The following is a 13,925-nucleotide window of genomic DNA, read 5'->3' as shown; positions in this document are numbered from 1 at the left end:
CACAATATTGCATAATCACTGAGGAATTGCAGATACAGCATATTTTACCATTATAATGTGTCTGCTTTATCAAATGTTATTTCCAGACATGTCTTTCTTTCAATTGCTTGTTTTAAAGAATCAGTCTAAAGTGAAGTGAGGTGAAGAAACTCTTTAAAAGCTCTATTCTGTAAAAATCTGGAAACCTTTGAGGTGTGCACCGCATACAGGTATTAACCATAACGTGGATAAACTGCGTGGGCGGCACGGTGGCTCAGGGGGTAGCCCCTCACAGCATTAAGGCCCTGGGTTCGATCCCCAGGCGGGGCGGTCCGGGTTCTTTCTGTGTGGAGTTTCCGTGTTCTCCCCGTGTCTGCGTGGGTTTCCTCCGGGAGGTCCGGTTTCCTCCCACAGTCCAAAAACATGCAGTCAGGTTAATTGGAGACACTGAATTGCCCTATAAGTGAATGGGTGTGTGTGTATGTGTGTCTGCCCTGTGATGGACTGGCGCCCTGTCCAGGGTGTTACTGTGTGCTTTGCGCCCAGTGAAAAGCTGGGATAGGATCCAGTAATCCAGTAACTGTGACACCACAGGTGTCGAAGGTGGCTCCTTGGTTAAGGTGGCAGAGGAAGTTAGCCAGTAACATGGCTAAAGCATTGACGGTTTATACTGTATTATACAGTATATTTTATTTCATTTCATTTTGATTAACTGCTTTAGCTTGGTCAGGGTCACAGCTGGTCTAGTTCCAGTAGGAAACACAAAAAGCAAGGCAGGAATACCCTGAACAGGGCACCAATCCATCAGGGCTTCAGCCATGTCCTCCTCAGAAATAGCTCATCATGTCTGATGTAGATGCCTGGCTGGAAAACCCGAATCTCAGCGGTGGTGGGCTAGCATTATAAACTGTTGTACCACCTGAGTGCTAATGTATATTAGCCTTAATGCAAATAAAAACTATCATTACATTAAAAGCATTTTCCCCATAAATTCACTATCCAGCCACGTTGCAGCAACACTTTGCACAGCAATGTCAGATTTAGCTAATAATGATGGTATTATAATTTATTTTGAACTATAACTGCAACTCTCACCTGAAAAGCAGGGTCCAGGAGTTGGTCATCTCAGGGACAGGGACTGAGTAATCAGTAAAGGTTATTCTGGTCCACTCATCCTCACCGCAAGGGTACAGCGTCACCATTTGCTCACTGTTCCTGATCATGTAACTTCACAGACAACATACAGTATTCATACAAATGGTTATATACTGAGTGCAGTATGCAGTATACAGTATATACTGAGTGCAGTATGTAGTATACAGTATATACCGAGTGCAGTATGTAGTATACAGTATATACTGAGTGCAGTATGTAGTATACAGTATATACTGAGTGCAGTATGTAGTATACAGTATATACTGAGTACAATATGCAGTATACAGTATATACTGAGTGTAATATGCACTATAGAGTATAAACTGAGTGCAGTATGTAGTTTACAGTATATACTGAATGCAGTATGTAGTATACAGTATATACTGAGTGGAGTGTGCAGTATACAGTATATACTGAGTACGGTATGCAGTATACAGTATATAGTAAGTGTAATATGCACTATAGAGTATAAACTGAGTGCAGTATGTAGTTTACAGTATATACTGAGTACGGTATGCAGGCTACAGTATATACTGAGCACAGTATGCAGTATACAGTATATACTGAGTGTAATATGCACTATAGAGTATAAACTGAGTGCAGTATGTAGTATACAGTATATACTGAATGCAGTAAGTAGTATTAAGTATATACTGAGTGCAGTATGTAGTATACAGTATACACTGAGTGCAGTATGTAGTATACAGTATACACTGAGCGCAGTAAGCAGTACACAGTATATACTCGTGCAGTATACAATATGCAGTATATACTGAGTGTAATATGCAGGATACAGTATATACTGAGCACAGTATGCAGGATACAGTATATACTGAGTACGGTATGCAGGATACAGTATATACTGAGTGTAATATGCACTATAGAGTATAAACTGAGTGCAGTATGTAGTATACAGTATATAATGAATGCAGTATGTAGTATACAGTATATACTGAGTACGGTATGCAGTATACAGTATATACTGAGTGCAGTATGTAGTATACAGTATATACTGAGTGCAGTATGTAGTATACAGTATATACCGAGTGCAGTATGTAGTATACAGTATATACTGAGTGCAGTATGTAGTATACAGTATATACTGAGTGCAGTATGTAGTATACAGTATATACTGAGTGCAATATGCAGTATACAGTATATACTGAGTGTAATATGCACTATAGAGTATAAACTGAGTGCAGTATGTAGTTTACAGTATATACTGAATGCAGTATGTAGTATACAGTATATACTGAGTGGAGTGTGCAGTATACAGTATATACTGAGTACGGTATGCAGTATACAGTATATAGTAAGTGTAATATGCACTATAGAGTATAAACTGAGTGCAGTATGTAGTTTACAGTATATACTGAGTACGGTATGCAGGCTACAGTATATACTGAGCACAGTATGCAGTATACAGTATATACTGAGTGTAATATGCACTATAGAGTATAAACTGAGTGCAGTATGTAGTATACAGTATATACTGAATGCAGTAAGTAGTATTAAGTATATACTGAGTGCAGTATGTAGTATACAGTATACACTGAGTGCAGTATGTAGTATACAGTATACACTGAGCGCAGTAAGCAGTACACAGTATATACTCGTGCAGTATACAATATGCAGTATATACTGAGTGTAATATGCAGGATACAGTATATACTGAGCACAGTATGCAGGATACAGTATATACTGAGTACGGTATGCAGGATACAGTATATACTGAGTGTAATATGCACTATAGAGTATAAACTGAGTGCAGTATGTAGTATACAGTATATAATGAATGCAGTATGTAGTATACAGTATATACTGAGTACGGTATGCAGTATACAGTATATACTGAGTACGGTATGCAGGATACAGTATATACTGAGTACAGTATGCAGTATACAGTATATACTGAGTGTAATATGCACTATAGAGTATAAACTGAGTGCAGTATGTAGTATACAGTATATACTGAATGCAGTATGTAGTATACAGTATATACTGAGTGAAGTGTGCAGTATACAGTATATACTGAGTACAGCATGCAGTATACAGTATATACTGAGTGTAATATGCACTATAGAGTGTAAATTGAGTGCAGTATGTAGTATACAGTATATACTGAATGCAGTATGTAGTATACAGTATATACTGAGTGAAGTGTGCAGTATACAGTATATACTGAGTACAGCATGCAGTATACAGTATATACTGAGTGTAATATGCACTATAGAGTATAAACTGAGTGCAGTATGTAGTATACAGTATATACTGAATGCAGTATGTAGTATACAGTATATACTGAATGCACTATGTAGTATACAGTATATACTGAGTACGGTATGCAGTATACAGTATATACTAAGAGTAATATGCACTATAGAGTATAAACTGAGTGCAGTATGTAGTATACAGTATATACTGAATGCAGTATGTAGTATACAGTATATACTGAGTACGGTATGCAGTATACAGTATATACTGAGTGTAATATGCACTATAGAGTATAAACTGAGTGCAGTATGTACAGTAGTATACAGTATATACTGAATGCAGTATGTAGTATACAGTATATACTGAATGCAGTATGTAGTATACAGTATATACTGAGTACGGTATGCAGTATACAGTATAAACTGAGTGCAGTATGTAGTTTACAGTATATACTGAATGCAGTATGTAGTATACAGTATATACTGAGTGGAGTGTGCAGTATACAGTATATACTGAGTGTAATATGCACTATAGAGTATAAACTGAGTGCAGTATGTAGTATACAGTATATACTGAATGCAGTATGTAGTATACAGTATATACTGAGTACGGTATGCAGTATACAGTATATACTGAGTGTAATATGCACTATAGAGTATAAACTGAGTGCAGTATGTAGTATACAGTATATACTGAGTGGAGTGTGCAGTATACAGTATATACTGAGTGTAATATGCACTATAGAGTATAAACTGAGTGCAGTATGTAGTATACAGTATATACTGAGTGGAGTGTGCAGTATACAGTATATACTGAGTTTAATATGTAGTATACAGTATAAACTGAGTGCAGTATGTAGTATACAGTATAAACTGAGTGCAGTATGTAGTTTACAGTATATACAGTATATACTCGGGCAAGCCCTAGCCTAGTGGATAAGGTACTGGACTAGTAACCAGAAGGTCACTTGTTCAAGCCCCACCACTGCCAGGTTGCTGCTGTTGGGCCCTTGAGCAAGGCCCTTAAACCTCAATTGCTCAGACTATATACTGTAACTCTACTGTAAGTCGCTTTGGATAAAGGCGTCTGCTAAATGCTGAAAATGTAAATGTAAATGTACTCGTGCAGTATACAGTACAGTGTATCACAAAAGTGAGTACACCCCTCACATTTCTGCAAATATTTCATTATATCTTTTCATGGGACAACACTATAGACATGAAACTTGGATATAACTTAGAGTAGTCAGTGTACAGCTTGTATAGCAGTGTAGATTTACTGTCTTCTGAAAATAACAACACACAGCCATTAATGTCTAAATAGCTGGCAACATAAGTGAGTACACCCCACAGTGAACATGTCCAAATTGTGCCCAAATGTGTCGTTGTCCCTCCCTGGTGTCATGTGTCAAGGTCCCAGGTGTAAATGGGGAGCAGGGCTGTTAAATTTGGTGTTTTGGGTACAATTCTCTCATACTGGCCACTGGATATTCAACATGGCACCTCATGGCAAAGAACTCTCTGAGGATGTGAGAAATAGAATTGTTGCTCTCCACAAAGATGGCCTAGGCTATAAGAAGATTGCTAACACCCTGAAACTGAGCTACAGCATGGTGGCCAAGGTCATACAGCGGTTTTCCAGGACAGGTTCCACTCGGAACAGGCTTCGCCAGGGTCGACCAAAGAAGTTGAGTCCACGTGTTCGGCGTCATATCCAGAGGTTGGCTTTAAAAAATAGACACATGAGTGCTGCCAGCATTGCTGCAGAGGTTGAAGACGTGGGAGGTCAGCCTGTCAGTGCTCAGACCATACGCCGCACACTGCATCAACTCGGTCTGCATGGTCGTCATCCCAGAAGGAAGCTGACGCACAAGAAAGCCCGCAAACAGTTTGCTGAAGACAAGCAGTCCAAGAACATGGATTACTGGAATGCCCTGTGGTCTGACGAGACCAAGATAAACTTGTTTGGCTCAGATGGTGTCCAGCATGTGTGGCGGCGCCCTGGTGAGAAGTACCAAGACAACTGTATCTTGCCTACAGTCAAGCATGGTGGCATCATGGTCTTGGGCTGCATGAGTGTTGCTGGCACTGGGGAGCTGCAGTTCATTGAGGGAAACATGAATTCCAACATGTACTGTGACATTCTGAAACAGAGCATGATCCCCTCCCTTCGAAAACTGGGCCTCATGGCAGTTTTCCAACAGGATAACGACCCCAAACACAACCTCCAAGATGACAACTGCCTTGCTGAGGAAGCTGAAGGTAAAGGTGATGGACTAAACCCAATTGAGCACCTGTGGCGCATCCTCAAGTGGAAGGTGGAGGAGTTCAAGGTGTCTAACATCCACCAGCTCCGTGATGTCATCATGGAGGAGTGGAAGAGGATTCCAGTAGCAACCTGTGCAGCTCTGGTGAATTCCATGCCCAGGAGGGTTAAGGCAGTGCTGGATAATAATGGTGGTCACACAAAATATTGACACTTTGGGCACAATTTGGACATGTTTACTGTGGGGTGTACTCACTTATGTTGCCAGCCATTTAGACATTAATGGCTGTGTGTTGAGTTATTTTCAGAAGACAGTAAATCTACACTGCTATACAAGTTGTACACTGACTACTCTAAGTTATATCCAAGTTTCATGTCTATAGTGTTGTCCCATGAAAAGATATAATAAAATATTTGCAGAAATGTGAGGGGTGTACTCACTTTTGTGATACAATGTATATACTGAGTGCAGTATGCATTAAACAGTATGTAGTAGGTGATTGTACACACAGCCATGGACTCCATCTGATGCTCACAGCTACAGAAAGAGAGCGACAACATTCTATCAAACAAGTAATTTACCTCAATAATGTCACAGCATGCTTCTCTGGATCTGATTCGACAGCAGTCCACATCTCCAACAGAGTTGTAGCAACTTTCTGATTCTCCTCAGATCCTGAAAACATGTGAATGCACACACCACACACACACACACACAAATACACGAGGACACGGTTGTCAAATTTATGAACTGTATGAAAATCTAGCCATATATGTTTATTAAATATAAATAGTATCTGTTAAAAAAAGCAACATAACTCAGCCTGCATAACGTTTCTATTTTTTTCTTTGACTTTGTACTTTGTATAAATATTAACAATGAAGCAGCGTCTACAAATTCAATTTAAGACTTGCCTTAAGGCTAAGCCATATATCAAAAACATCCATAATTGCCTTCGACTTCTCTGGGCTTGAGCTCAACTGAGACGATCTGAGACAAAGTGAAGACGTCTGCTGTGGTTTGACGAGTCCACACATGCTCTCCAGGCTGAAGAGAAAAATGATCTGGCATCCCGATCGTAAGTAAAGCAAAGCTCAAAAGCCAGTGTCTCTCATGCTACGGCGGTGTGTTAGTACCAATGTAATGGGTAATGAGCACATCTGTAAAGGTACTATTAATTCTGGGTTCTGGGTTGCATCTAAACATATTCTTTTATGGAGTGTCCTTGCTTGTGTCATAAATCACAGTTTTGTAAATGTTGCCTGCAGACCTTTTTACTATTAAAAACTCAATTCTCAAATCAAAAACTCATCAATGCTCAACTGCATTACATTTATTAATAAATTGTAATCATGGTTTGGTACAAAAGCAGCATCCAGGAAAGGCTGAGTCTTTGATAAGCAAAGATGATCAGAGGATCTCCAGTTTGTCAACAAATGTGTGAGAAAATGATTGAAATGTTTAAAAACAATGAACCTCAAAGAAAGATTGGAAGGGATTTGCATATTTCTCCCTCTACAGTGCATAATATCATTAAACAATTCAAGGAATCAGGAGGAATTTCAGTGCGTAAAGGCCAAGGGTGCAAGCTTAAGCTGAACGCCTTTGATCTTCGATCCCTCAGACGGTACTGCATCAAGAACCGTCACTCAACAATAGCTGATATAACCACATGGGTGAGGGATTACTTTGGCAAACCTTTATCAAGCACTACAATACAGAGTTACATGCACAAATACCACTTACAACTTTACTGTGAAAAAAAAAAGTCTTGTTAACCATGTCCAGAAGCGGTTTCAACTTCTCTGGGCTCGGAGGCAACTAGGATGGACCACACACAGTGGAAACGTGTATTGTGGTCAGATAAATCAGCATTCCAGGTCTTTTTTGGAAAAAGTGGATGGCGTGTGCTCCGGACCAAAGACGAAAAGGACCATCCAGACTGTTATCAGCTACTAGTCCAAAAGCCAGGGTCGGTCATGGTATGGGGCTGTGTCAGTGCCCTTGGCAGAAGTCATTTACACATCTGTGATGGCAGCATTAATGCAGAAAAGTACATTGAGTTCTTAGAGCAACATGTGCTGCCTTCAAGACGTCATCTTTTCCAGGGACGTCCATGCATTTTTCAACAAGACGATGCAAAACCACATGCTGCACACATTACAAAGGCATGGCTGCGGAAGAAGAGGGTACGGGTACTGGACTGGCCTGTCTGCAGTCCTGACCTGTCCCTGATAGAGAATATGTGGAGACTTTTGAAAAAAAAAAAATTGCGACAACAACACAATGACGACCCCGTACTGTTGCACATCTTAAGACGTGTTTGCAGGAAGAATGAGACAAAATAAAAGCTGAAACACTAAATCACTTCGTCTCCTCGGTGCCAAAACGTCTTTTAATTGTGGTGAAAGGAATAGCAACATTACAAAGTCGTAAATGCTTTACTGTCCCAACTTTTTTGGAACGTGTTGCAGGCCTGAAATGCAGGAATGGATGTTTATTAATAAATGAAATAAAGTTGAGCAGATACAACATAAATATCTCAGATCTCAAGACTGCGATTTCTTAGTTTTTGCTAATTTCCCGACCAATGGTTTGTTGTTAGGACCGTTTGGGTTTCTCTCCATGAGTGAGCTTAAAACTGGCTGGTGCTTCATATCTGTTCTGTCTCTGGTTTAAAACCGTCCACATGAATTTTGCAGCTCTTACAGGCTCTCACTTTCCTCTAATTTGTCAAAACTATTTGTTCCTATTTTAAGTATGTTCGTGTTTTGATTCCCCCTCTCGCTACATCCATCAGGCTGTCAGTGTGGGGAGAGCTGGATGCTTGAAGCAATAGATCCAGATGGATGGGGAGATGAAGATGAAGAAACAGATGTGTGTTATTCTCCGAGCTGTCATGATCACTTAGAGTGATTGGCAGCTTTAGTGATAAGTGTAAGCTGGAGGGCCCGAGTGCATTTGTACATACACACACACACACACACACACACACACACACACACACACACACACACACACACACACACACACACACACACACATATATACAAATTGCACCAATCCCTCTGCAGTCGGATCATATTATCCATTAACCCTGATGTGAGGGTGAGCTGTGTTACAAGGGAAATATTTAGACATCTAAAAGCCTGGAATAGAATGTCTGGTTAAGCAAGTGCCCCTGAGGGCAATGGGGGTTCTACACTTCACAGCCAAAAGTATGTAGACACCCCTCCTTATAATCAAGTTTCAATGTTTTAGCCATACCCATTCCTAACATGAATGCAGTGACACTGACATGGTGGTGGTGTGTTAGTGTGTGTTGTGCTGGTATGAGTGGATAAGACACAGCAGTGCTGCTGGAGTTTTTAAATACCGTGTCCACTCACTGTCCACTCTATTAGACACTCCTACCTAGTTGGTCCACCTTGTAGATGTAAAATCAGAGACGATCGCTCATCTATTGCTGCTGTTTGAGTTGGTCATCTTCTAGACCAAGGGTTGGCAACCCGCGGCTCCGGAGCCGCATGCGGCTCATTCATCCTTATACTGCGGCGCCGCGTGGCTTGGGAAAATAAATTATAAGTATTTAATTGAAGTGTATTTTATTTATGTTAGTTCTTTTTTAAATTGTAGTTCTAAATTGGAAGATTATTGTGATCTTAAATAAAAAACAAACACTGCTCACGCCTCATAGACGGCAGCTATAAGTCCTGCGTAAAGATAAAAGTGACTTCGTACAGCCCCGATTTGCAGACGCTGTGCGCAGAGGTTCAGGAGCAGAAGTCCCATTAACCAGGTAAAATAAATATTTATGCAGATATTTTGCAAATATTTATTTTTCATTGTTTAGTGGCATAGTGTTTTTTTTCCAATTTATTTTTTAAATTCAGGTCAAGGCTCCGCTACACGCTCCGAAAGCCCAAAGGCGATATAAGGATGACGGCTCACGGCATTTTTTGTTTGCTACATGGATAATTAAAGTTCAGCTTTTTAATTAATTTGAAAGAGACCTTCAAAGAGACCCTCATTCAAAGAGTTCAAAATGTGTTCATTACATAAATAAAATAAAATTTTCTCTGTAGCACTTCATGGATTTCATAAGCAACACACTATAGTCGTTTATACAAAGCGTAAAGGTAAAAAACAATATATACAGTGTTATCTTCATTTTAGATGTCAAAAAGTATTTGCGGCTCCCAGTGTTTTCTTTTCTGTGGAAACCGGGTCCAAATGGCTCTTTGGGTGTTAAAGGTTGCCGACCCCTGTTCTAGACCTTCATCAGTGGTCACAGGACGCTGTCCATGGGGCGCTGTTGGCTGGATACTTTTGGTTGGTGGACTATTCTCAGTCCAGCAGTGACAGAGAGGTTTTTAAAAACTCCAACAGCGCTGCTGTGTCTTATCCACTCATACCAGCACAACACACACTAACACACCACCACCATGTCAGTGTCACTACAGTGCTGAGAGTGATCCACCACCTACATAATACCTGCCCAGTGGTGGTCCTGACCATTGAAGAACAGGGTAAAAGCAGACTGAAAAGGTATGTAGAGTGTATGGGGTAGAAACAAGGAGGTGGTCATAATGTTATGCCTGATCGGTGTGTGTATATACACAGCTGGAAATTAAACCCGGAACCTTCACCCCCTTTCAAAAATAGATTCTAGAAATTACAGATCATTTTTTACACTGAGTTTTACGTAACTATTGATCAATTAGATTTTAGTGTAAGCAAACATCTGCCCAGGTCATTTGGAGCACCCCCTATAGGGAGCTTTACACCCCAGCATTGGAAAACCACTGCTCTAAATAACCTCTTAGCCTTCATAACAATGTTATTTATAATAAATATTCAGACACAATGTTACCCAGAGGAGGCTGATAATAACACCATATTTACTTACTAGAGTAACTCTACGCTCCTAATGACTCAGTGTGCTGTACTCAATGTGCCGGTTAAGAGGATCCCCACGGACCAATTACAGATAAGAGTGCTGTGTTACCTGGACTTGCGGCGTTGAGGATCTCTCTTACCAGGTAACCCTTCCAGCGAGCCTGCAGAATTGTTGCTGCCTGCTTCTCCCGTTCCGTGGCCTGCCTACCGCTCCAAACCGCTGGATCTGCTACATACACATACAGACACTTGTGACTTATGACTTTTTTTACAAATTGAAATTCATTAATTTAATTGATGGTTTTCTGCTGTTATACATACAACCCCAAATCAGAACAAGTTGAGACAGCATGGAAAATGTTGAGTTTCTTACATTTACTTTGACTTTTATTTGATTGCTGACAGGATGAACCTGAGATATTTCATGTTTTGTCTGGTCAACATTCATTTCATTTATTAATAAACATCCATTCCTGCATTTCAGGTCTGCAACACATTCCAAAAAAAGTTGGGACGGTAAAGCATTTACTACTTTGTAATGTTTCTATTCCTTTTCACCACACTTAAAAGATGTTTTGGCACCGAGGAGACGAAGTGATTTAGTGTTTCAGCTTTTATTTTGTCTCATTCTTCCTGCAAACACGTCTTAAGATGTGTAACAGTACGGGGTCGTCGTTGTCGCATTTTTCGTTTCAAAATTCTCCACACATTCTCTATTGGGGACAGGTCAGGACTGCAGACAGGCCAGTCCAGTACCCGTACCCTCTTCTTCCGCAGCTATGACTTTGTAATGTGTGCTTTTCGTCTTTGGTCTGGAGTACACGGCGTCCATTTTTTCCAAAAAAGACCTGGAATGCTAATTCATCTGACCACAATACACATTTCCACTGTGTGATGGTCCATCCTAGATGAAGTCGACGCCGCTTCTGGACACGGTTAACATAAGGCTTCTTTTTTGCACAGTAAAGTTTTAAGTGGCATTTGTGCATGTAACTCTGTATTGTAGTGCTTGACAAAGGTTTGCCAAAGTAATCCCTCACCCATGTGGTTATATCAGCTATTGTTGAGTGGCGGTTCTTGATGCAGTGCCGTCCGAGGGATCGAAGATCACAGGCGCTCAACTTAAGCTTGCGCCTTTGGCCTTTAAACACTGAAATTCCTCCTGATTCCTTGAATTGTTTAATGATATTATGCACTGTAGAGGGAGAAATATGCAAATCCCTTCCAATCCTTCTTTGAAGTTCATTGTTTTTAAACATTTTAATCATTTTCTCACACATTTGTAACTGGAGATCCTCTGATCATCTTTGCTCATTAAAGACTCAGCCTTTCCTGGATGCTGCTTTTGTACCAAACCATGATTACAATCACCTGTTGACATCAACTGTTTGGAATTGCATCATTATTTAGTTTTTTCAACTTATTACTAGACCTAAATTGTCCCTGTCCCAACTTTTTTTGGGACGTGTTGCAGGTCTGAAATGCAGGAATGGAGGATATTAACAAATGAAATGAAGTTGAGCAGATAAAACATGAAATATATTAGGTTCATCCTGTCTGCAATCAAATAAAAGTCAAAGTAAATATAAGAAACTCTGTGTTTTTAATTTATTTGCATTTTCCAACTGTCCCAACTTTTTCTGATTTGGGGTTAGATACCGGCTCTCAAATTATACACATTCAAGTATCAAATAACTTTTGGTCTGGAAGGTACACTTCTAGACCAAATGGACAAAAGTATGTGGACAACAGATCAGACACTGATTTTGGACAAAAAATGCTGACTTGGTTGCCACTGTCTAATTCTTGCTTTCATAGAGACCCATACATGTTCAACAGGAGACAGATCGGGACTGCAGGCAGGCCAGTCAAGCACAAACTCTGTGTTTATGAAGTCATGCTTCTGTAGCATGTGCAGAATGAGGCCTGGCATTGTCTTGCTGAAATAGCCATGGACTTTCTGGGAAGAGACAAAATCAAAAATATATGCTGTGGGCACTGATGCACTCTCATACCGAGATAGATATTGGCTTTTTCACCTGCTGCTGATAACAGTCTGGATGGTCTGGCTAGACGTCTGTTTTTTTCCTCTTTTTTTTTTGAAAACACTAAAATGTGGCCCCGTCTGACCACAGCACACATTTCTATTGGTTAATCTAAGATGGGCCTGGGCCTAGAGACCTTGGCAGCAATATCAGGTTGTATTACTTGATGCAGTGGTAGATATGTTAAGTGTTAACAGTTTTCTGAAGTAGTCCTGTGATTATGTGGCTATATTTATCACAGTTGCAAGACAGTAGAGGGGTGATCACATACTTTTGGCCATACAGTGTTTACATTAACCCTTCATCAATTAGTGAAATACTCATGCAGTAATGCACATACTTGATGATGCGTCAGAGTCCTTGGCATCACTGGAGTGAGGTGTGGGGTCTCCGGTCAGGGTTTGTACTGCGAACAGCTCATCAGAGGTCAGCTTGCGTCCAAGCACAGAACAGAACATGTGATACACCGCCTGATTAAAGACCTGCCAAATTGAACAAACAACAAGCCACAGATGAACTACAGTCAGTAGTTGTGTACTCACAAAGTGCATCTACATATATAGTAATTATAGCTCATAACACTCTTTATGAGCTGTTGAGTGTAGGTATGTATGGAATACCCACCCTTAAGTGCTCTCGGTTTGCCATTTTGCCATATGAAAGTGGCTGGACAATGTCCTCCAGTGCCCTGGTGGCTGATGGGAATTTCTCTTGATTCGTAAAGCAGTTGATCACCTCACCCAGAGCTTTGAGAATCAACACAGCCTGTTCACAGAACCTTAGACTTTCCTACAGGGAGAATGAAGTATATGATCATAAATAAATGTAAAAGAAAATGTGATTCATCAGACCAGGCCACCTTCTTCCGATGCTCATGTGCCCATTGTTGGCGCTTTCGGCAGTGGACAGGGGTCAGCATGGGCAACCTGACTGGTCTGCGGCTATGCAGCCCTGTAAGCAACAAACTAAGATGCACTGTGTATTCTGACACCTTCAGAACCAGAACCAGCATTAACTTCTTCAGCAATTTGAGCAATTTGAGCAATTTGAGCTGTTGGATCGCTCCCCACGTGCATTAATGAGCCTTGGCTGCCTAATATATCCCACCCACTAACAGGTGCCATGATGAAGAGATAATCAGTGTTATTCACTTCACTTGTCAGTGGTCATAATGTTATGCCTATTCAGTATATATATATATATATATATATAAAAAAGTTACATCACCCTTTTTAACAACATTCTGTAATCAAGTTTTTTTGCTTGTTATACACTTCAGCTTCTTAACAGTTTAGGGTCTCCTTTGCTTTACATTGCTATAATTAGATTGCAGGTCTGGACTGCAGACAGGACTGTCTAGCACCTGC

At 40.4% G+C, this 13,925-nt stretch overlaps 1 protein-coding gene across 1 annotated transcript in view; it reads right to left on the bottom strand.

The window, feature by feature from the left end:
- Positions 1 to 13,925, bottom strand: part of adgb (androglobin) — a 101,404-nt gene that overhangs the window by 26,541 nt on the left and 60,938 nt on the right. Inside the window, 5 exon segments of the mRNA XM_063001160.1 lie at positions 1,075 to 1,206; positions 6,196 to 6,289; positions 10,623 to 10,742; positions 12,899 to 13,040; positions 13,183 to 13,347. Of these exon segments, the coding sequence (XP_062857230.1) occupies positions 1,075 to 1,206; positions 6,196 to 6,289; positions 10,623 to 10,742; positions 12,899 to 13,040; positions 13,183 to 13,347 (653 nt within the window).

Source organism: Trichomycterus rosablanca, chromosome 9 (assembly GCF_030014385.1).
Source record: "Trichomycterus rosablanca isolate fTriRos1 chromosome 9, fTriRos1.hap1, whole genome shotgun sequence".
Lineage (NCBI taxonomy): Eukaryota > Metazoa > Chordata > Actinopteri > Siluriformes > Trichomycteridae > Trichomycterus > Trichomycterus rosablanca.
Note: the sequence above shows the minus strand (reverse complement) of the source record. Positions and strands in the feature narration are given on the sequence as shown.